Source organism: Myxocyprinus asiaticus, chromosome 33, assembly GCF_019703515.2.
Source record: "Myxocyprinus asiaticus isolate MX2 ecotype Aquarium Trade chromosome 33, UBuf_Myxa_2, whole genome shotgun sequence".
NCBI lineage: Eukaryota > Metazoa > Chordata > Actinopteri > Cypriniformes > Catostomidae > Myxocyprinus > Myxocyprinus asiaticus.
Genome location: NC_059376.1, coordinates 479232 through 502766, shown reverse-complemented (window position 1 = coordinate 502766; position 23535 = coordinate 479232). Strand labels below are relative to the sequence as shown.

At 42.2% G+C, this 23535-nt stretch overlaps 1 protein-coding gene across 7 annotated transcripts in view; it reads right to left on the bottom strand.

The window, feature by feature from the left end:
* LOC127424279 (nuclear receptor subfamily 2 group C member 2-like) overlaps positions 1–23535 on the bottom strand; it is a 54938-nt gene that overhangs the window by 16384 nt on the left and 15019 nt on the right. For 6 of the 7 annotated variants that reach the window (XM_051669304.1, XM_051669305.1, XM_051669306.1 and 3 more), the window contains 6 exons: positions 22683–22862; positions 21817–21964; positions 13881–13968; positions 13472–13602; positions 10947–11121; positions 8400–8521 (listed from right to left, as the gene is read on the bottom strand). In XM_051669304.1, coding sequence (XP_051525264.1) covers positions 8400–8521; positions 10947–11121; positions 13472–13602; positions 13881–13968; positions 21817–21964; positions 22683–22862 — 844 coding nt within the window. The remainder of the gene's footprint in view (positions 1–8399; positions 8522–10946; positions 11122–13471; positions 13603–13880; positions 13969–21816; positions 21965–22682; positions 22863–23535) is intronic. The other variant, XM_051669307.1, reaches the window with a different exon arrangement.

Below are 23535 nucleotides of genomic sequence, written 5' to 3'. Positions count from 1 at the left end.
AGCCACTTCCGAGATCAGTGTCCTCTGATGGAGCTGGGGACGATGGTGCGGGTCTCTGACCTCCCACAGGCTGCCCCCGACCGGGCCGGAGCGTACCGGATACCGGTAAGTGTCAAGGGGGGTACTCACCAAGCGTTGGTGGATACCGGTTGTAATCAAACCACTATCCACCAACGCCTGGTTCAACCCGAGGCATTGGTCACAACTAAAACGGTGAAGGTGAAATGTGTACACGGGGATATTCACAAGTATCCGCTGGTGACCCTGACAATTAAATTTCAGGGGAAAAAGCATAGAGTGGAGGCTGCGGTTAGTTCCCGCCTCACCCATCCGCTGATTTTGGGGACTGATTGGCCTGATTTTAGAGTTTTATTAAAGAGAATTTGTGCGGATGGGTCCTGTATGAAAATAGGGAGATGTGTAATGTGCGATGCTCTGGCAGGGGAGGTGGAGCCGGGGCCGTCCTCGACAGCTCCATGTCATGGTGACGAGAGAGGGGGAGAGGCTGCAGCCCCTCCCCTTCTCAGGGAATTCCCTGATGGGGATTTCCCTTTGGAGCAGTCGCGAGACGAAACCCTCAAACACGCCTTTGACCAAGTGAGAGTCATCGATGGTCAACGACTCCAGCCTGACATCGCACTTTCATACCCCTATTTTGCAATTATAAATGAGCGGTTGTATCGAGTGACACAGGACACTCGGACCAAAGAGGATACAACCCAACTTTTGATTCCAAGGAGCCGTCGGGAAATGGTATTCCAGGCGGCTCATTATAATCCCATGGCGGGTCACCTAGGAGAAAGGAAAACACTGAACCATCTAATAGACCGTTTCTATTGGCCGGGCATTGGCGGCGATGTCCGCAGGTGGTGTGCGGCATGCCGCGAATGCCAGCTAGTTAACCCACCGGCCACCCCAAAAGCGCCATTGCGCCCTCTCCCTCTGATCGAGGTCCCCTTTGAGAGAATTGGAATGGACCTCGTCGGGCCATTAGAATGGTCAGCACACGGACATCGCTTTGTATTGGTCCTAGTGGACTATGCAACGCGATATCCGGAAGCAGTGCCTCTTCGCAACATCTCAGCACGCAGTGTTGCGGAGGCACTCTTCAAAATAATCTCCCGGGTGGGGATTCCGAAAGAAATCCTCACCGATCAGGGCACAACATTTACGTCACGAACACTACGCGAACTGTACGAGTTGTTAAATATTAAATCAATTCGCACCAGTGTATACCATCCTCAAACGGATGGCCTGGTGGAACGATTTAATAAAACCCTCAAAAACATGATTCGTAAGTTCGTGCACGATGATTCTAGAAATTGGGATAAATGGCTCGACCCCCTGTTATTTGCAGTACGAGAGGTCCCGCAATCCTCCACTGGCTTCTCCCCATTCGAACTGCTATATGGGCGACGCCCACACGGTGTGCTTGATGTATTGCGAGAGGCCTGGGAGAAAGGACCTTCAAACAGTAAAAATGAAATTCAGTACGTTCTTGATCTTAGAGCAAAACTCCACACCTTGGGGCAACTAACACAGGAGAATTTGCTCCAAGCTCAAGAACGACAGCGCCGACTGTATGACAGGGGAACTCGGCTAAGGGAATTTGCACCGGGAGATAAAGTGCTTGTATTGCTTCCCACATCAAGCTCTAAATTACTCACCAAGTGGCAAGGACCCTTTGAGGTCACACGACGAGTGGGAGATCTCGATTATGAGGTTAAATGAACCGATAGAGGGGACGCACGTCAAATATACCACCTCAATCTCCTGAAATTGTGGAGGGAGGCGGTTCCCGTGACGTTGGTTATGGTAGTTCCCGAGAAGGCGGAGCTCGGACCGGAGGTGAGTTCAAAACATAATCAGTCCACCCCGGTCATTTGCGGAGACTACCTCTCACCGAGCCAACTCGCGGAGGTTGCTAGGTTGCAACAGGAGTTCGCAGATGTGTTCTCCCCTCTACCGGGACGTACGAACCTCATCCATCACCACATCGAGACCGAGCCGGGGGTCGTGGTACGTAGCTGCCCCTATCGATTACCCGAACACAAGAAGAAAATCGTTTGGGAATTGGATGCGATGCTTGATATGGGGGTAATAGAAGAATCCCACAGTGATTGGTCCAGCCCTGTTGTTCTAGTGCCTAAGAGCGACGGGTCTGTGCGATTCTGTGTGGATTATAGAAAAGTCAACGCGGTGTCTAAATTTGATGCAAATCCAATGCCTCGCGTTGATGAGTTGCTCGATCGGTTGGGCACTGCTCGTTTTTATTCGACATTGGATTTGACTAAGGGTTATTGGCAGATCCCCTTGACACCAATTTCCCGTGAGAAAACCGCATTCTCCACACCGTTTGGATTACACCAATTTGTGACTCTTCCGTTCGGTTTGTTTGGAGCCCCGGCTACGTTTCAGCGTCTCATGGACCGAATCCTCAGACCGCATTCAGCTTACGCCGCTGCCTATTTAGATGACATCATTATTTATAGCAATGATTGGCAGCGGCACATGCAACATCTGAGGGCGGTTCTGAGATCGCTGCGCCGAGCAGGACTCACAGCGAATCCGAAGAAGTGCGCGATTGGACGGGTGGAGGTACGGTATCTGGGGTTCTACTTGGGCCACGGGCAGATGCGTCCCCAAATTGACAAGACAGCGGCGATTGCGACCTGCCCGAGACCCAAGACCAAAAAGGGGGTGAGACAGTTCCTGGGGCTGGCTGGCTATTATAGAAGGTTCGTACCTAATTATTCGGATGTCACCAGCCCGCTGACTGATCTCACTAAAAGGGAGCTCCAGATCCGGTCCAGTGGATGGAGCAGTGTCAACAGGCGTTCACGCAAGTTAAAGCTGCACTGTGCGGGGGGCCGCTTTTACATTCACCTGACTTCTCTCTCCCTTTTGTTTTACAGACAGATGCTTCAGACAGGGGGCTGGGGGCCGTACTCTCGCAGGTGGTGGAGGGGGAGGAGCGCCCGGTGCTGTACATTAGCCGTAAGCTCTCGTTAAGGGAAACTAAGTACAGCACCGTGGAAAAGGAGTGTCTCGCCATCAAATGGGCGGTCCTCACACTCCGATACTACCTGCTGGGGCGGGCCTTCACCCTCTGCTCGGATCATGCCCCACTCCAGTGGCTCCACCGCATGAAAGATACTAATGCCCGGATCACCCGTTGGTATCTGGCTCTTCAGCCGTTTAAGTTCAAGGTGGTCCACAGACCGGGGGCGCAGATGGCTGTCGCCGACTTCCTTTCCAGAAATGGGGGGGAGTGGTAGGCAGGCCGGATGCCGCCCCGGCCTGAGTCGGGCGGTGGGGATATGTGGCAGCGGGGGCGTGGACAAGCATCTCTCCGGAGAGAGAGAAAGCGGTAAGGGCGCTTACACCTGAGCTAAATTATGTCTAACACCTGTCTCTAATTTCAGTGAGCATGGGGAGAGCGGCATAAATAGGTTCACGCAGCACTCAGATGAGAGAGAGAGACTGGACACGACAGAGCCGAGCCAGAGCAAGGATTGTAAGTGAAAGTTTATTTGTGAAATCAGTGTGTGATAGGATTTAGCTTAGTGCTTAAAAGGAAAACTGGAAAGTGGTGTGGTGAAGAGGAAAAATAAAGCCTCACCTTAAGAAGGAAAACTGCTTCTCGCCTCATCTTTTACACACACCTACTCACATCACTCGAAAATCTTTTTATTAAAGGGTCAAAATTAATTCTGACTCAATCACATAATTTTGCTGGGAATAAAATGCCCAAATACTTAATGCCCTGTTTGGGCCATTGAAAGGTGCCCAGTTGAAAAGCCGTTACTGGGCAGTGCGCTGTCAGAGCCAAAGCTTCGGATTTAGACCAATTAACTCTGTATCCTGAAAATTTAGAAAAGGAATTAATAATTCTGTGGAGGCAAGGCATAGACCTAGTGGGGTCGAAGACAAATAATAAAATCTGCATAAAGCAGAAGCTTATGCGCCACACCTCCCGCCACCACCCCTGGAAAATCATCCTCCTTTCTTATCGCGGCTGCTAATAGTTCCAGGGCCAGACAGAACAATAATGGGGAAAGAGGGCAACCCTGCCAGGTGCCCCTATTCAGAGTAAAATAATCTGAAATGAATCCATTTGTTTGTATGGCTGCTACCGGGTGTCTATAAAGTAACTTAATCCATCCAATAAAAGTATTTACGAACCCATATATTTCCATCATCTTAAAAAGATAATCCCATTCTACCATATCAAACGCCTTTTCGGCATCAAGTGACCGGAGTCTGATCATTCGCCACTGACCACATGATATTAATGAGACGCCTAATGTTGTCAGAAGAGCTGCGGCCCCTAATAAACCCCACCTGATCTATATGTATAAGAGATGTCATAACTTTACTTAATCGGTTAGCCAGAATTTTTACATCTAGCTGGATCAGGGAAATTGGATGGTAACTTTTACATTCGCTAAGATCTTTGTCCTTTTTAAGAATCAGACTGATCTGGGCTTGTGTCATGGTTGGAGGAAGCTTTCCATTCTTTAATGATTCAGTATAAACTTCTAACAAAAGTGGAGCCAGTTCTGTAGCAAAAGATCTAAAAAATTCAGCAGCAAAGCCGTCTGTAGGCAGGGACTTAATTACCTCATCAAGCTCCTCCAAGGTTATCTCAGATTCAAGAGAATTTTGTCAATTTAGGGAGATCTAATGGTTCTACAAAGATTCTAATATCTTCATCAGTAGACGAAGACGTGGAACCATTGAAATCAAAGTAGAATTCTTTAAAAGCATTATTAATATCAATGGCCGAGGTAAAGATTTCACCACCAGCACATTTCACTGAGGGAATGGTAGAAAAAGACTCTCTCTGCTTTATATATCTAGCCAAAAGCTTCCCTGCTTTGTCACCCGACTCAAAGTATGACTGTCTTTCCCTGAATAGCCAAAACTCCACTTTCTGTGACAAAATAGTATTATATCTGTATTTCAAACGGGTCAATTCTCAGAGGCCATCAGCCGACATTCGGCGGTTCAGCTCTGCCTCTGCACTTTTAATATTCCCTTCCAACTCCACGAGTTCCCGTGCTTTGGATTTTTTGGTGAATGAGGCATACTGTATAATCCGGCCCCTAAGAACCACCTTAAGTGCCTCCCAATCCACGCCCACAGAGGATACTGAGGACCAGTTGGTCTCCATTTAAACATTGATTTCAGCCTTTAACATTTGTTGGAATTCAGGATTTTGCAAAAGGGATACATTAAAGCGCCAGCTGTATGATTTCTTTTTCTCCGTATGTGGCAACATCTCTAAACTCACCAGGGCATGATCTGAGACTAAGATGTTTCCAAATGAGCAATCATCAACAGATGAAATGAGGGACTTAGATCTATTCTTGAATAAATCTTATGGACTGATGAAAAAAATTTATAGTCCCTACTTGATCGGTTCAAAAGTCTCCAGATATCTGCAAGACCAAGATTTTTACACATCCTGTGAAGCATCAATGTTGCTCTAGGGGGCTTACACACTTTTGCTTCACTATGATCAAGGACTGAATCCATCAATAGATTAAAGTCTCCTCCCAATATTATATCGTGATGGGTGACAGCAGCTTGTAACATCCCTTCAAGATCTATAAAAAAGCCCTGATCATCAGTGCTAGGTGCGTAATATTAGCCAAAAATCAACCTTTGCCCCTGAATTTCTGCTAAAACAATAATGACTCTTCCTAATTTATCTTTAGTCTGTTTGAGACATTTGAATTGTAAATGTTTATTTATCAGTATAATGACCCCTCTGCTCTTACTTGAGCCAGTGCTAAAGAAAACATGTCCACCCCATATCTTCCCAAATTTTTCAGCTTCCTGCAGGGAAAGATGCGTTTCTTGAAGAAACACTATATCATATTTCTTCCGTTTAAGAAAAGAGATAACCTTCCTTCTTTTTATGGGGTGCCCCAACCCATTTACATTCCATGTGGAGAGAGATAACCCATTCACATTAACATTTGTCATTTTGATATAATAGAAAAAAATAAATCGTGTGTCAAAAACAAGATTATACAGACCACATTCAAAAATTATTGCAATAATCAAACCCCGAACTTCCCCCCGAACAAAACAAACAGAAAAAAGAAAACGTGCGCATTAACCCCGCACACGACAGCGCCAACCGGCGTCAATCCCTCTAAACTCAAAGAGTCCATGTACGCATACGAGAACCCCCATGACAACTTTGCTGTCGGAATGCTCAAGTCCGGTGCTTCTGCACAAATTTTATGAGGCAAAATTACATAACAGAAAATATTTTGTAAAAACAGACCCCAGCCAATAGGCAGAATAAACAGAAAGAATGTGTAGATTCATTCACAGAACTGTCTTGAAGGTGTGTTCCTCCACAAAACAAACTCCAGCTGATATGAAGCCGTTCAGAGTAAGTACAGCGAGTTAATCCACTCTGGAGCTACATGAAAAACCCCAAATGGCTTACTCACCCATTGTTTTTATAAAAGACAGTGCTTGCTTTGGACACGTAAATTCCCTGCAACCATCTTTCATTTTTATTCACAGTTTGGCCGGAAACATCAGTGCAAAAGCAATCTTCCATTGATGTAAGAGTTTCTTACATTCCTTGAACCGATCGCGTTTCTCGTCGCATTCGTAAAGTCCTCGAACAAGAAAATATTGTGATTCTTCCAAGAAAGCTTTCCTTTGCTCCTCGCCTCACGCAACACGAGATCTCTAATGGATGATCTCAGAAATTTGGCCATGATTGATTGGGGCCTGTCTCCCTCAGCAGATCTGCGAGCAGGGACTCTGTGAGCTAGCTCGATTTCCAGTTTATGGCCTGTTATGTCGAGCAGACTCGGGAAGAGCTCATCCAGGAATTTCACCATATCTCTGCCTTCTTCATGCTCAGGAATTCCAACAATTCGTATGTTATTCCTTCAGCTCCTATTTTCCAAATCTTCCAGTTTTTCCAAGACTTTTTCCACGTCTATTTTGGTCGTGGGCGGATTAACGGATAATTCCCTTTCGGATGATTCCAGATAATCGATTTGTTTCTCAACTTCTGTCACTCTTGTAACCAACTCAGAGAACTTTGCTTCCATCGCTGTAATTGATCGACGTATTACAGCGAGATCCTCCAAGTCAGCAACAACCTTCGTCAGTATCACCGAGATGTTGGACAGTTGACGCTGAATTTCATCTCCCGACGTGCCGTCCAAATCGAGTCCCCGGCTTGCAGGGCCGCCAGAGGTTTCATCTTGAGCACGTAAGTGTCTTTTAATGTCTCCAGTGTCTGAGGATTTTGACTTCTTTGCCATGTTTACCTCAAAGAACAAATATGTAACTGGGTGTATCGAATCTCACCAGTTATAACATGAAAATAATAAAAATAAAAAAAACAAAGTGCGCAGAGCTCGTGTTTCACATGTCTGCTTCTTGCATGGCTTCACGTCGTCTCCGATTGTGAATTGTTTAAAAATAAGTAATTAAATAATAATTGTATTTATAACCCCAATGAGCAAGCCGAAGGCGACTCCAAAAGGACTCCGAAGCCAAAGGACTTCTAGGGTAAAAGTTCTACCTGTCAATCAACCGCTGTACTAAAACATGATTTTTTAATTTAGCTGTGTACGGCTTTAAAGCACATTTACATGAACAAGACCTCACGGATCTTCTGATACACACAGTGAGACAGATGAAAAGCACAATTACACAGATACTCCACTAAATAATTCTGCTATAAACGTCATGTTTGCACTTAGAATAAATATAAGAATAATTAGCAGACGATGCGCCGATTTAACCAAGTTTTTTATCTTGTACTATTTGTGCACTTTATTATCATGCAGTAACTGGGAGCAACACACCAGTTTAATGATTAATGTATGCAGTCATGAAATCACACAACCTTCCCTCGAAATTTGTAATAATTATCAGTCAATGTTTAAAAAAAATTGTAAATTATTATGAGTTTTCAGTTAACGCTGCCCCTGGCCATACCCTTCTTCTTTTATTTCTAAATCTTAAGCTATTACTGCCACAAGGAACTAAAGCAATCTCCTTTTCTGGCTTTATGTTTTATAATGATAAATAGCACGAAATCGGCAGGTCGTAAAGTGGTGTCCCACTGCATCTGTAAAATTATCAGATTAACTGAATTGTTACTGACTTGGAGCTCATCGCACCGTGAATGCCGGCCTTTAGGTGAGTGTGTTTGGTAACTCCCTTGACTCCAGTGCTGCGTTCACAAAACAAAGTGACAAATGAAGCTCGTTGTTGGACAAGATCCATCATTGTGAAACGCTGAACTATTGTCACGCTACTGAAAAATCTAGTGAAGTTAGTAGCGTCGCTACTTGTAGTAAACTACTCCTCAACACTGCCTAGTACATACTCAAAAGAAGGCTCACCCGAGAGCGAGGAATGCTGGGATAGAGCGCGCCCATTGCATGGAGAGGAAGAGGAGACGTGACGCAGACTCACAGATATAATGCACGTTCAGATACTCCGGCATTGGGCTCGGCATCGTCAACTAGACGATGAGAGAGAGAAAATAATCAAAAGTCTTTGAGCACTCCTAAAGAAATAGGTAATTGCACTAAGACTTCTGAGAAACACGTCTTTAATCAAAGTGTAAAATCAGTTCCTGCATTTGAAGTTTGGGAATTCCACCAGCGGATGACATCAAAGAGCTTTCGATCACTGTTAATATGAGCCATGATTTGTGTGTCAGTAGATCAATATGATTATTATACTTACAGTGAGTGTACATCCAATTATTCCTGACGAGGACCTAATTTTCCATGTGTATAAAAGCAGCGTGTCATAGAGATACAGTATACCTAACATTCAACAATGATGCAGTTAATGCGCAAAAGAACGTAAGTCCATATTTCTGTTCTTCTAATCTACTGTCCATTTAAACTACTAAATTCTTATAAATGTGCTGTCTTCATTTACAGTTGAAGTCAGACGTTTACATACACCTTAGCCAAATACATTTAAACTCAGTTTTTCACAATTCCTGACATTTAATCAAAGAAAACATTCCCTGTCTTAGGTCAGTTAGGATCACTACTTTATTTTAAGAAAGTGAAATATCAGAATAATAGTAGAGAGAATTATTTATTTCAGTTTTTATTTCTTTCATCACATTCCCAGTGGGTCAGAAGTTTACATACACTTTGTTAGTATTTGGTAGCATTGCCTTTAAATTGTTTAACTTGGGTCAAATGTTTTGGGTAGCCCTCCACAAGCTTCTCACAATACGTTGCTGGAATTTTGGCCCATTCCTCCAGATAGAACTGGTGTAACTGAGTCAGGTTTGTAGGCCTCCTTGCTCGTACACGCTTTCAGTTCTGCCCACAAATCAGATTGAGGTCAGGGCTTTGTGATGGCCACTCCAGTACCTTGACTTTGTTGTCCTTAAGCCATTTTGCCACAGCTTTGGAGGTATGCTTGGGATCATTGTCCATTTGGAAGACCCATTTGCGACCAAGCTTTAACTTGCTGGCTGATGTCTTGAGATGTTGCTTCAACATATCCACATAATTTTCCTTCTTCATGATGCCATCTATTTTGTGAAGTGCACCAGTCCCTCCTGCAGCAAAGCACCCCCACAACATGTTGCTGCCATACCCGTGCTTCACGGTTGGGATGGTGTTCTTCGGTTTGCAAGCCTCACCCTTTTTCCTTCAAACATAACAATGGCCATTATGGCCAAAAAGTTACATTTTTGTTTCATCAGATCAGAGGACATTTCTCCAAAAAGTAAGATCTTTGTCCCCATGTGCACTTGCAAACTTTAGTCTGGCTTTTTTATTGTGGTTTTGGAGCAGTGGCTTCTTCCTTGCTGAGCAGCCTTTCAGGTTATGTCAATATAGGACTCGTTTTTATTGTGGATATAGATACTTGTCTACCTGTTTCCTCCAGCATCTTCACAAGATCCTTTGCTGTTGTTCTAGGATTGATTTGCACTTTTTGCACCAAACTACGTTCATCTTTAGGAGACAGAATGCGTCTCCTTCCTGAGTGGTATGATGGCTGCGTGGTCTCATGGTGTTTACACTTGTGTACTATTGTTTGTACAGATGAACGTGGCACCTTCAGGCATTTGGAAGTTGCTCCCAAGGATGAACCAGACTTGTGGAGGTCCACAATTTCTTTTCTGAGGTACACCTCCAATTAGCCAATTAGCTTATCAGAAGCTAATTGACTAATTGCCTAAAGGCTTGACATCATTTTCTGGAATTTTCCAAGCTGCTTAAAGGCACAGTTAACTTAGTGTATGTAAACTTCTGACCCACTGGATTTGTGATAGTCAGTTAAAAGTGAATCAATCTGTCAGTAAACAATTGTTGGAAAAATTACTCGTGTCATGCACAAAGTAGATGTCCTAAACGACTTGCCAAAACTATAGTTAAAGCTAATATGAAATCTGTGGAGTGGTTAAATTAGTTCTAATGACTTCAACCTAAGTGTATGTAAACTTCTGACTTCAGCTGTTATATTGCTGGTGTTTAACAGAGAATGGACTATATAACATGGCGCAGACGCTGCAATAAAAATTGCACTTGATCCAGCCCATTAGCGCTTTTGTGTGCGCTATTTTGCCAAAACACTAACGCCTAAGACTTCATGGCCATGCCCACTGGCAAAGTCACATATGATGTACAGTATCACATAGTGCTGTGCTTAAGACATAGCCCTAACTTGAGGAATATAGTCTTTTTCTGGTCACAAGTATGGAAAAGAGCCACTTGAAGTCATCCGGGTTTGGAACAACATGAGGGTGTTAACTGATGGCAGAACTGTATTAGTTTAAATGATGGACATAATGAATACTGAAAAATTATCAAGACTTTGTAAAAGCACACTACATCTAAACATTTTGTAGCAGCCGTGTGCAATATTAATTCCTGTGTAAGTGTGTGAGAATGTTGTTTTGGTGAACACACCTTGAAGTTGACGTGTAAGTCTGTGAGCAGAGGTCCCTCCACTTCTATGAGCGGTGTGATTTGATCTCTGCTGATCACCTGTATAGTAGCTCCGCCCACCCCATCCACCTCCAACAGGTTCTGGCCCTCAGACACATCACTGGGGTTCAGAGCTTTAGCCAGCGTGTCAAAGGCACTGCAATAAATTAATATGTTGGCACAATTATATTTTTGTCTACAAAACTAATTTCAAACATTTAAGCATAAGCCTTCAGATCAAAAGGTTTTTAAGATCATGAGAAACATTTCAGGCAAGTGACCCCAAATTTTGAACAGTAGTGTATGTGTGGCACAATTATTGGCATCCTTTTATTCAATACTTTGTGCAACCTCCCTTTGCCAAGATAACAGCTCTGAGTCTTCTCTTATAATGCCTAATGATGTTGGAGAACGCATGGCAAGTGATCTGAGACCATTCCTCCATACAGAATCTCTCCAGATCCTTCAAATTCCGAGGTTCACGCTCTCCTCTTCAGTTCACCCCACAGGTTTTCTATGGGGTTCAGGTCAGGGGACTGGGATGGCCATGGCAGAACCTTGATTTTGCAGTCAGGGAACCATTTTTGAGTAGATTTTGATGTGTGTTTTGGATCATTGTCCTGCTGGAAGATCCAACCAGGGCCCATTGTAAGCTTTCTGGCAGAGGCAGTCAGGTTTTGATTTTTTATCTGTTGGTATTTGATAGAGTCCATGATGCCATGTATCCGAACAAAATGTCCAGGACCTCTGGCAGAAAAACAGCCCCACAACGTTAAAGATCCACCACCATAGGCAAGTAGAAGGCTGGGGTTTTGGGACTTGTTTGATAGGAAATGGGGCAATTATTTAGCGTTTTTGGGGGACTCTCGGGGAGGGGATGTGGAGAGAGAAGTTTAGTTTAATTATGTATGTTTATTATATTTTCTTTTTTGTTTTCCTTTTTTGTTTTGTTTTTTATGTGTGTGTGTATTATTATATGTGACCGCAGGGGTGTTCATTGGGGAGGGATATTAGTGGGGGTTAAATATTAAATGTTGATTCGATGTATATGTGTTGTGTTTTTCTTTGTTGTGTAACTATGAATCAATAAAAAATGTTAAATTGTTGTTTTTTTTCTCCCCTTTTCTCCCAATTTGGAATGCCCAATTCCCAATGCACTCAAAGTCCTCGTGGTGGCGTGGTGAATCGCCTCAATCCGGGTGGTGGAGGACAAATCTCAGTTGCCTCCGCATCTGAGACCGTCAATCCACGCATCTTATCACGTGGCTTGTTGAGCGCATTACCGCAGAGAATAGCATGAAGCCTCCCCACACGCTATGTCTCCGCGCCCCACTGAGAGCAAGAACCACATTATAGCGACCACAAGGAGCTTACCCCATGTGACTCTACTCTCCCTTGCAACCGGGCCAATTTGGTTGCTTAGGAGACCTGGCTGGAGTCACTCAGCACGCCCTGGGATTCCAACTCGCGAACTCCAGGGGTGGTAGTCAGCGTCTTTACTCGCTGATCTACCAAGGCCCCCAATAAAAAAATTTTATTGAAAAAATAAATAAATAAAAAAGATCCACCACCAAATGTAACCATGGCCATAAGGTACTTTTCCCCATGGCTACCTCTCTGTGTGTGCCAAACCCATCTATTTATGTTTCGTCTGACCATAGAAACCGGTCCCATTTGAAGTTCCAGTAGTGTCTGGCAAACTGAGGACACTTGAGTTTGTTGTTGGATGAGAGCAAAGGCTTTTTTCCTGAAACCCTCCCAAACAACTTGTGGTGATGTAGGTAACGTCTGATTGTAGTTTTGGAGACTTTCTGACCCCAAGACCCAACAAATTTCTGCAATTCTCTAGCTGTGATCCTTGGAGAATTTGTGGCCAATTGAACCATCCTCCTCACTGTGCGTGGAGACAATACATCCTTTTACAGGCTGATTCTTAACATCTCCAGTTGATTGGAACTTAATTATTGCCCTGATGGTGGAAATGGGTATTTTCAATGCTTTAGCAATTTTATTTTAGCCACTTCCCATTTTGTGAAGCTCAACAACCTTTGCCGCACATCATAACTATATTCCTTGGTCTTACCCACTGTGATGGATGATTAAGAGAATTTGGCCTGTGTGTTACCTCATATTTATACCCCTGTGAAACAGGAAGTCATGGCTGAACAATTTAATGTTCCTTGTCACCCAGGTGTACTAAAAAATTTAAAATATGAATGGGAATATACTTAATTTTACTCTTAAGAATTAGAAGGGGTGCCAATAATTGTGGCCAACATGTTTTGGAGAAAAATATTTATTTAATTATGAGATTTTCCCCCACTTTCAATTAAGGTTAGATTTTTGTGAATATTTTGAATGAAAGATCAAAAGGATAAACAATAAAGACATATTTTTCACAGCCTTCTTTGCTCAAATTTACCAAGGGTGCCAATATTTTTGGCCACAACTTTACATGTAAACACAAACTCATTCACACATGTACAGTATTGTCTGCATTGACACACCGTGTGATTTCACTGGACGTTTCCTCCAGCGGGCTGTCTGAAGTGTCTCCATTATTGAGTGAGTCGTTCAGGTTCGCTAATGACGTAACCACGTTAGCCAGTGTCCCTAGATCACCCTGGGCTGACTCTGTCTGATGAACAAATAACATCTTCAGTAGGATTTTAGAATTGAAAAAAAAAACTTGGCTTTGATAAGTAATACGAAACCTTGCACAAAAACATTTTTAAAGCAATCAACACATTAGTACCAAAGCATTTTGGACTTTTCTTGGAGGAGCCTCTGAGATATCAAGTATTGTTTCGACGTTTCTTAACATAATTCGTATAAGATCAGAGAACTGTTATATTTTGATTGATTTAATTTCATTTTCTTTGATCACATATTAGAGATTATGAAAGATGTTTTTACTTCGTCTGTTGCTAATAGTAACGTGCCATCAGCTTGTATTAAAGGTTGTTGGATATTAACCAGCATCCCGGAGTCCAACAGTCCAGACCTGTACAGAAGATTGAAGCAGTGAAAAGAACTGTTAAACTCATGTCTCAGACAGAAAGAATGAACTTAAACTACTGCTTCTATACCCGTTCATCAACTACTACACAAAACTATCTTTATCTATGCAGTTACGTTAGCTATGAAACATTAAAATATGTTCTGTGCATTATGAATAGGAGTGTTTTGATCTCAAATGCATATGTACATATTAGAGCTGTTGATTTAACGCATTAAGTGCGATTAATTACATTTAAAAAAAAGCATTGAGAAAATTAATGCATGTAATCATGCCCCCAGATCCATACATAAATTCTGTGATAAAAGTACATACTTTGAGTTATTCAAGCTCATGTAATTTCAAGTTTTTCCGAGGCATGTGAGCAGGGGGCAGTCAGAGTGCCTCAACAAACCTCACAAGCAGCGCAGCCACAGAATGTGAGCTGTTCACACAGGACTAGAGGTCTGCACGGGCCTTAAAATGAAACCCGAACCCGACCCTACCTGAACGATACCATCTGATTTTAAGCTCGAACCCGACCTGAACACGAAATTGCTTACTATCTAATTTCTTCTCCTAGTATCTTCTCCTAGTATAGCTGTATTTTATGTAAGCATACAGGCAACATTCTTAACAGTATTGAAACAGTAAACATACACAGTTTTAACAAGGCACGGCAGCCCCTTAGTACACTAGAGCAGAAGGGGGAAAAAAAAGGTAGCATTGGGCCACACTCTCGGGTACAGGTCAGTTTTCATTTTAAGGCCCGTGCAGACCTCTACACAGTACGCGTTCTTGACAGCTGGACATGACAGATTGACAAACTCAGTTGCAAAATAGATTGCTGTGGACTGTAGGCTTATGTTAGGTGATATGTGAATAAAACAAACAATAATTGACTTCTAAAGCCACCTTTTGAATTGTATGCATTAATTTAATTATTGTGTCTTATTTACATTATCTTCATTTTGGGGCCTTTCTTTTTTGTAATTAAAATTTTTATTGATTCCTACAGTAAACAAAGCAAAACATATACACACAGAATCAACATTTAACCCCTACAATTAAATCTCATTTAAATAAATGTCAGAATTAAACACTCTGGACACTTTTGTCCATACCGAGTGCAAATGTGAGATAACAGGGTAACTTAACTTCTCCGGTTAGTTTGATAGAAAGGCTTTGCAATGGCAAAATAGGGGCAAGAACTTCCTGTTCAATACAAAACCAGGGAGGGGCTCTCTCAGGTGGAAGTGACCAATGAGCCAAATGTCTGAGACAGAACGCATAATAATAAAACAAAATCTTGGGTAGGCCTAGCCCACCTTTGTCAGTCAGCCTATGTAACTTTTTGAAATGTAATCTGGTAAATTTACCATTCCAAATGAAGGACTTCGCTATGCTATCAAATTGTTTAAAATAAGAGAGGGGGACATCTACAGGGAGAGATTGTAGCAGGTAGTTACATTTTGGAATACAATTCATTTTAATAACATTAACTTTCCCAATCATAGATAAATGTAATGAAGCCCACCTGCCCACATCGCTCAAATCTTTTTATTAAGGGGTCAAAATTAACTCTAACGAAATCAGACAAATTTGCTGGGAATAAAATGCCCAAATACTTAATGCACTGTTTGGGCCACTGTAAGACACCTGGCTGAAAAGCTGTCGCTGGGCAGAACGCTGTCAGAGACAAAGCTTCGGATTTAGACTAATTGACTCTGTATCCTGAGAACTTAGAAAAGGAATGAATAATTCTGTGGAGGCAAGGCATAGACCTAGTGGGGTCGGAGACGAATAATAAAATATCATCTGCGTAAGGCAAAAGTATATGCGCCACACCTCCCGCCACCACCCCTGGAAAATCAACTTCCTTTCTTATCGCGGCTGCTAATGATTCCAGGGCAAGACAAAACAATAATGGGGAAAGAGGGCAACCCTGCCGGGTGCCCCTATCCTGAGTAAAATAATCTGAAATGAATCCATTTGTTTGTACCGCCTTTACTGGGTGTCTATAAAGTAACTTAATCCAACAAATAAAAGTATTCCCGAACCTGTATATTTCCAAAACCATAAAAAGAAAATCCCATTCTAACATATCGAATGCCTTTTCGGCATCAAGTGAAATGGCAGCGACCGGAGTCTGATCATTCGTCACTGACCACAGTGTTATCAGAAGAGCTGCGGCCCCGAATAAACCCCACCTGATCTATATGTATAAAGATGTCATAACTTTACTAAATCTGTTAGACAGAATTTTTTTTAATTCTTTAAAAAAGCATTATTAATATCAATGGCTGAGGTAAATATTTTACCACCAGCATATTTCACAGATGGAATGGTAGAAAAAGACTCTCTCTTCTTTATATATCAAGCAAAAACCTTCCTTGCTTTGTCCCCCGACACAAAGTATGACTGTCTTTCCCTGAATAGCCAAAACTCCACCTTCCATGACCAAATAGTATTATATCTGTATTTCAATCAGGTCAGTTCTCAATCTGAGGCCATCAGATGACATTCGGCACTTCAGCTCTGCCTCGGCACTTTTAATATTCCCTTCCAACTCCACGAGTTCCCGTGCTTTGGATTTTTTGATGAATGAGGCATACTGTATGATCCGACTCCTCAGAACCGCCTTAAGTGCCTCCCAAGCCACGCCCACAGAGAATACTGAGGACCAGTTGGTCTCCATATAAACATTAATTTCAGCCTTTAACATTTGTTGAAGTTCAGGATTTTGCAAAAGGAATAAAGCGCCAACTATATGACTTCTTTTTCTCCGTATGTGGCAACACCTCTAAACACACCAGGGTGTGATCTGAGACTAAGATGTTTCCAATTGAGCAATCAACAACAGATGAAATGAGGGACTTAGATATTAAAAAAAATCTATTCTAGAATAAATCTTATGGACTGATGAAAAGAATGTATAGTTCCTACCAGATGGGTTCAAAAGTCTCCAAATATCCATAAGACCAAGATTTTTACACATCCTGTGAAGCGTCAATGTTGCTCTAGGGGGCTGACACACTTTTGCTTCACTGTGATCAAGGACTGAGTCCATCAAAAGATTAAAGTCTCCTCCCAATATTATATCATGAGGGGTGCCAGCGGCTTGCAACATCCCTTCAAGATCTATAAAAAAGCCCTGATCATCAGCTTTAGGTGCGTAAATATTAGCCAAAGTCAAACTTTGCCCCTGAATTTCAGCTAAAACAATAATGACTCTTCCTAATTTATCTTTAATCGGTTTGAGACATTTGAACTGTAGATGTTTACTTATCAGTGTAATGACTCCCCTACTCTTACTTGAGCCAGCACTAAAGAAAACCTTTCCACCCCATATCTTCCCAAATTGGTCAGCTTCCTGTGGGGAAAAATGCGTTTCTTGAAGAAACACTATATCATATTTCTTATGCTTAAGAAAAGAAATAAACTTTCTTCTTTTTATGGGGTGCCCCAACCCATTCACATTCCACATGGAGAGAGACAATCCTCTCATATTAACATTTAACATTTTGAAATATTAGAAAAAATAGATTGTGTGTCAAAAATAAAATTATAAAGACCACATTCCAACATTAGTGCAACAATCAACCCCGAAACAACAGAACCAAACAACAGAAAAAAGAAAAACGTGCGCATTTACCCTGCGCACGACAGTGCCAACCAGCGTCCATCCCTCTAAACTACGCCTGCATTCTTTGCTGTCGGATTGCTCAAGTCCGGTGTTTTTTATACAAAGTTTGTGAGACAGAATTACACAACAGAAGATAATCTATAAAACAAACTCCAGCCAATAGGAGGCATAAGCACAAAGAACGTGCAGATTTATCCACAACACTGTCCCAAAGGAGTGCTGCTACACAAAACAAACTCCAGCAGCTAGGCGGAACCAGCACAAAATGAAACCAAAAAGGCGCCCAGTTTCCTCGGGCGGTCAAGTGAATGTGCAGTGAGGATGCTGAGAAACGGATCGACTATCTGGAGTCATCAGAGAGGGAATTAGCTGCTAATCCGTTAGCGACCAAGGTGGATTTGGAGCACGTCTGGGAAAAGTTGGAAGATATGGAGAATCATAACCGGCGGAATATTGTCCGAATTGTTGGAATTCCTGAGGTAGCAGAGGGTCAGAATATGGTGAAATTCCTAGATGAGCTCTTCCCGAGTCTGCTCGACATAACAGTCCATAAGCTGGAAATCGAGCGAGCTCACAGGGTTCCGGCTCGGAGATCTGCTAAGGGAGACAGGCCCCGATCAATTCTGGCCAAATTTCTGAGATCATCCGATAAAGATCTTGTGTTACCCGAAGCGAGGAGTAAAGGAAGGCTTTCTTGGAAGAACCACAGCATTTTCTTATTCCCAGACTTTGCGAATTCGACAAGAGAGAAACGTGATCGATTCAAGGAATGCAAGAAACTCTTACATCAACGGAAGGTCGCTTTTGCACTGATGTTCCCAGCCAAATTGAGAATAGATCCTAAGGATGGCCGCAAAATATTTACATGCCCACAGCAAGCGATGTCCTCCATAAAGTCAATGGAATGAGTAAGTCATTGTGTGACACTCTCGATGCAACCGAGTGGACCTGAATCACTGAACATTCACTTGACCATCTGAGGAAACTGGGCATCTTCTTTGTTTCTTTTTGTGTTGGTTCTGCCTAGTGACTGGAGTTTGTTTTGTGGAATAACACTCCGTCGAGACAGTATGTGGATGAATCTGCATGTTCTTTGTGCTTATGCCTCCTGTTGGTTGGAGTTTGTTTTGTGGAATACTTCTTGCAAATCATTAGAATGATTAGGGCATGTGTTACACTCCTGTAACAGCCGAATGGGCCAGCTCACTGAACATTCGTTTGACTGCCCGAGGAAACTAAACAGCCTTTTTTTTGTGCTGGTTCTGCCTAGCGGCTGGAGCTTGTTTTGTGGAGGAACACACATTCAGGACAGTTATGTGGATGAATCTACATGCTCTTTGTGCTTATGCCTCATACTGGCTGGAGTATGTTTTATAGATTATTTTTGTTGTGTAATTCTGTCTCACAACATTTGTATAGAAACACCAGACTTGAGCAATCCGATGGCAAATGTGTCACGGGGGCTCTCATAGGCGTACATGGACTGTTTGAGTTTAGAGGGATGGACGCCAGTTGGCGCTGTCGTGCATGGGATTAATACGCACATTTTTCTTTTTTCTGTTTTTTGGTTCTGGGGAAAGTTCGGGGTTTGTTTGTTGCTCTAATTTTGGAATGTGGTCTTCATAATTTTGTTTTTGACACACAATCTATTTTTTCTAATATGTCAAAATGTCAAATGTTAATATGAGTGGATTGTCTTTCTCCACGTGAATGTGAATGGGTTGGGGCACCCCATAAAAAGAAGGAAGGTTATTTCTTTTCTTAAACGTAACAAATATGATATAGTGTTTCTTCAAGAAACGCATCTTTTGAAAGCTGAAAAATTTGGGAAGATATGGGGTGGGCATGTTTTCTTTAGTGCTGGCTCAAGTAAGAGAAGGGGAGTCATTACACTGATAAGTAAGCATCTACAATTCAAATGTCTCAAACAGATTAAAGATAAATTAGGAAGAGTCATTATTGTTTTAGCAGAAATTCAGGGGCAAAGGTTGATTTTGGCTAATATTTAAGCACCTAACACTGATGATCAGGGCTTTTTTATAGATCTTGAAGGCATGTTGCAAGCTACTGGCACCCCTCATGATATAATATTGGGAGGAGACTTTAATCTTTTGATGGAATCAGCCCTTGATCATAGTGAAGCAAAAGTATGCAAGCCCCCTGGAGCAACATTGACGCTTCACAGGATGTTTAAAAATCTTGGTCTTACAGATATTTGGAGACTTTTGAACCCATCTGGTAGGGACTATACATTCTTTTCATCAGTTCATAAGATTTATTCTAGAAATGATTTTTTTATATCTAAGTCCCTCATTTCATCTGTTGTTGATTGCTCAGTTGGAAACATCTTAGTCTAAGATCACACCCTGGTGAGTTAAGAGGTGTTGCCACAAACGGAGAAAAATAAATCATATAGTTGCCGCTTTAATGTATCCCTTTTTCAAAATCCTGAATTCCAACAAATGCTAAAGGCTGAAATCAATGTCTATATGGAGACCAACTGGACCTCAGTATCCTCTGTGGGCATGGCTTGGGAGGCACTTAAGGCGGTTCTTAGGGGTCGGATCATATAGTATGCCTCATTCATCAAAAAATCCAAAGCACGGGAACTCATGGAGTTGGAAGGGAATATTAAAAGTGCCGAGTCAGAGCTGAAGTGCCGAATGTCATCTGATGGCCTCAGAGAATTGACCCAACTGAAATACAGATATAATACTATGTGGTCGCGGAAGGTGGAGTTTTGGCTATTCAGGGCAAGACAGTCATATTTTGAGTTGGGGGACAAGGCAAGGTTTGTGTGATGTAAAAAATTAAACAAAGATAAATCATTTCAGACTTTTTTTTATTTTATTTACAACCTAAGCAATGCCACTGAAAACCAAAAAAACTTAAAATAACTTAACTGCATAAGTGTGCACACCCTTTTATAATTGGGTATGTGGCTGTGTTCAGAATCAACCAATCATCAAGCTCATATGAAATAGTACACACCTGTCTTCACCTGAAGTGACTCTGATTAACTCCAAATAAAGCTGTTCTTGTAGGATTTTTCTGACATCTTCTTGGTTGCATGCCACTACAAGAGCCATGGACCACAAAGAGCTTACAAAGCATCAACGGGATCTCGTTGCTGAAAGGTATCGTCAGGTGAGGGCTACAAAACTTTTTCCAAGGCATTAGATATACCATGGAACACAGTGTAGACAGTCATCAACAAGTGGAGAAAGTATGGCACAACAGTGACATTATCAAGAACAGGACGTCCCTCCAAAATTGTTGAGAAGACAACGAGAAAACTGGTCAGGGTGGCTGTCAAGAGGCCTACAGCAACATTAAAGGAGCTGCAGCTCTTTCTGGCAAGTACTGGTTGCTCCCTACATGTGACAACTATCTCCCGTATTCTTCATCTGTCTGGGCTGTGGGGCATGGTGACAAGACGCAAGCCTTTTCTGATGAAAAAAAAACCTATATCCAGTCTCCCAAAACCATGTGGACAAATTTGTTATGGTCTGATGAGACCAAGATTGAACTTTTTGCCCAAAATTGTAAAAGATACGTTTGGCGCAAAAACAACAGCACATCAGTAATAGAACACCATACCCACGGTGAAGCATGGTGGTGGCAGCATCATGCTTTGGGGCTGCTTTTCTTCAGCTGGAACTGGGGTTTTAGTGAAGGTGGAGGGAATCATGAATAGCTCCATGTACCAGTCAATTTTGGCACAGAACCTTCTGGCGTCTGCTAGAAAGCTGAAAATGAAGAGATCTTTCACCTTTCAGCATGACAGTGATCTAAAGCACACATCCACAATCAACAAAAGAATGGCTTCAGCAAAAAAAGATGAATGTTTTGGAATGGCCCAGCCAGAGCCCAGACAACGAGCCACGTGATAAAATGCACGGATTGACGGTCTCAGAAGTGGAGGCAACTGAGACTTGTTCTCCGCCACCCAGATTGAGGCGAGTAACTGCGCCACCACGAGGACCTACTAAGTAGTGGGAATTGGGCATTCCAAATTTGGAGAAAAGGGGATAAAAATAAATAAATAAATAAAAAGTTCTACCTTTGAGTTGCAATCCCAAGATTTCCGTTTCCTCCTTTCCCACCATACGAACCTCTTACAATTTATAAATATGAATGTATATATGTTTGAATACACATCAGGTTTAACCTGACATTGTTTGTGAGTGTATGTTTGTGAGTCTCACCGTGAAGTGTCTTTCTCAGTGATGAAGGTGGGTGTTGCGATGAGTGGACTCCGCAGGTCTTTCCGGATGTAGATCTTCTCTGTGGATGCTGCACAGTTGACAGGTTTTTCTCTGGGCAGATCAATGGGTTTCCTTTCACTCTGAACAGCTGCAGAGAAACACACACACACACACACACATCAATACAAAATAGATCACTGTGCATTTATGACGCATTTAAAAGAGCTTTCGTGGCATTTTATTTTGCCTTAGCAAAGATGATGCAAGGTATCTTGCACCGATAACAGTGATAATTTAGTTTTTCAGCATCTTTTTCCACCCTCTCTTTGTCACTTAGATTTACATTGCTGCCTTTTGATACTGTGCATTTAAGACTTGTACATGTAAATGTCCTCTGCTTTGATTAGCTAATCTCTTCACATGTGAAATGAGTAATTCTCCACTGCTGAAAACTGAAGAACTTTTGTTGCCTGTACAGCCGGAGTTGTGCTTACTGCCCCCTGCTGAACGAGACGCACAATAACATGAAGGTCCGGGGGCTTGATTAATTGCATTCATTTTTTTTAAGTTAATGTGTTAAAATCGACAGCCCTTATAAACAGTTATCAATTTAAACATGTAATCAGACATGTGAAAGATTTATCAACATAAACAATTGATAATCTGTGAAGCCTGTTCTTGTTGTGAAAAATGATTTAGGGACTCAGGTTAACTATCGCCATGATCTTTGTCGTCTGGTCTTCGTTATCATTGACGAAATCAAAAAACCTTGATCAACTAACTTTTCGGTCAGTAATTCAGTTGACAAAACTGACACTGCAGGTGTACGATCACGTGTGTGTGTTGTGTTTGTGTTGAACACTCACACTCCATCTTCATGCCCATCTCCAGACACTTCCTCAGTCTGCAGAACTGGCAGCGATTGCGGTGGTGTTTGTTGACCACACAGTCCTGGTTACTGCGACAGCTGTATGTCAGACTCTTGCGCACACTTCGCTTGAAGAACCCCTTACAACCTTCACAACTCACTGCCCCATAGTGCCGCCCTACACACACACAGTTAAGACATATGATAGTTCAAATGTGTAAAACTCACAGTCATCCACGGCAAATGGGTTTAAAATACTGAAGATTAAGATCAACGACAGGCTGTCACACTTTTAGCTAAATAAAAGCCCAGTAAAAAAGATACAGTCCATTAAATGTTGAGCTTTTGTGACAACATGCCTTGCTATTGGGGCATGTTGTCACAAAAGCTCAACATTCAATGGACTGTAACTTTTTCACTGGGCATTTTTGTACTACATGGGGTAAGTTGTCACAATGGAACCTTTCTGAGTAATCAGTGTCTACTCAAAATTAATACCTCTCTTGAAATCTACACCTGCTTATTAGAGGCTTTTCAGCAACACAATTTGTAAAACACCAAAAATGGAACAAATATTGTAATTGAGAAATTGTATACATTTATGACATTTGTCAAACACGTGTCAAGCTGCCCTGACGGAAATGTGACATCATGCCCCCATCTGACTTTCATGTAAACATACTGCACCTGTGTCCTAAGAATGCATTTAAACCCTCCACTACAAATCGGCCTTCATAATATACTTGAGACTTGTCTGAATGTATGCCAGTGTGGTTTGAATATGTTTGCTCGTTTACCCAACAGCTAGAACACAAATACGATGATAGTGGACATTTACTTTGGAAGGTAGA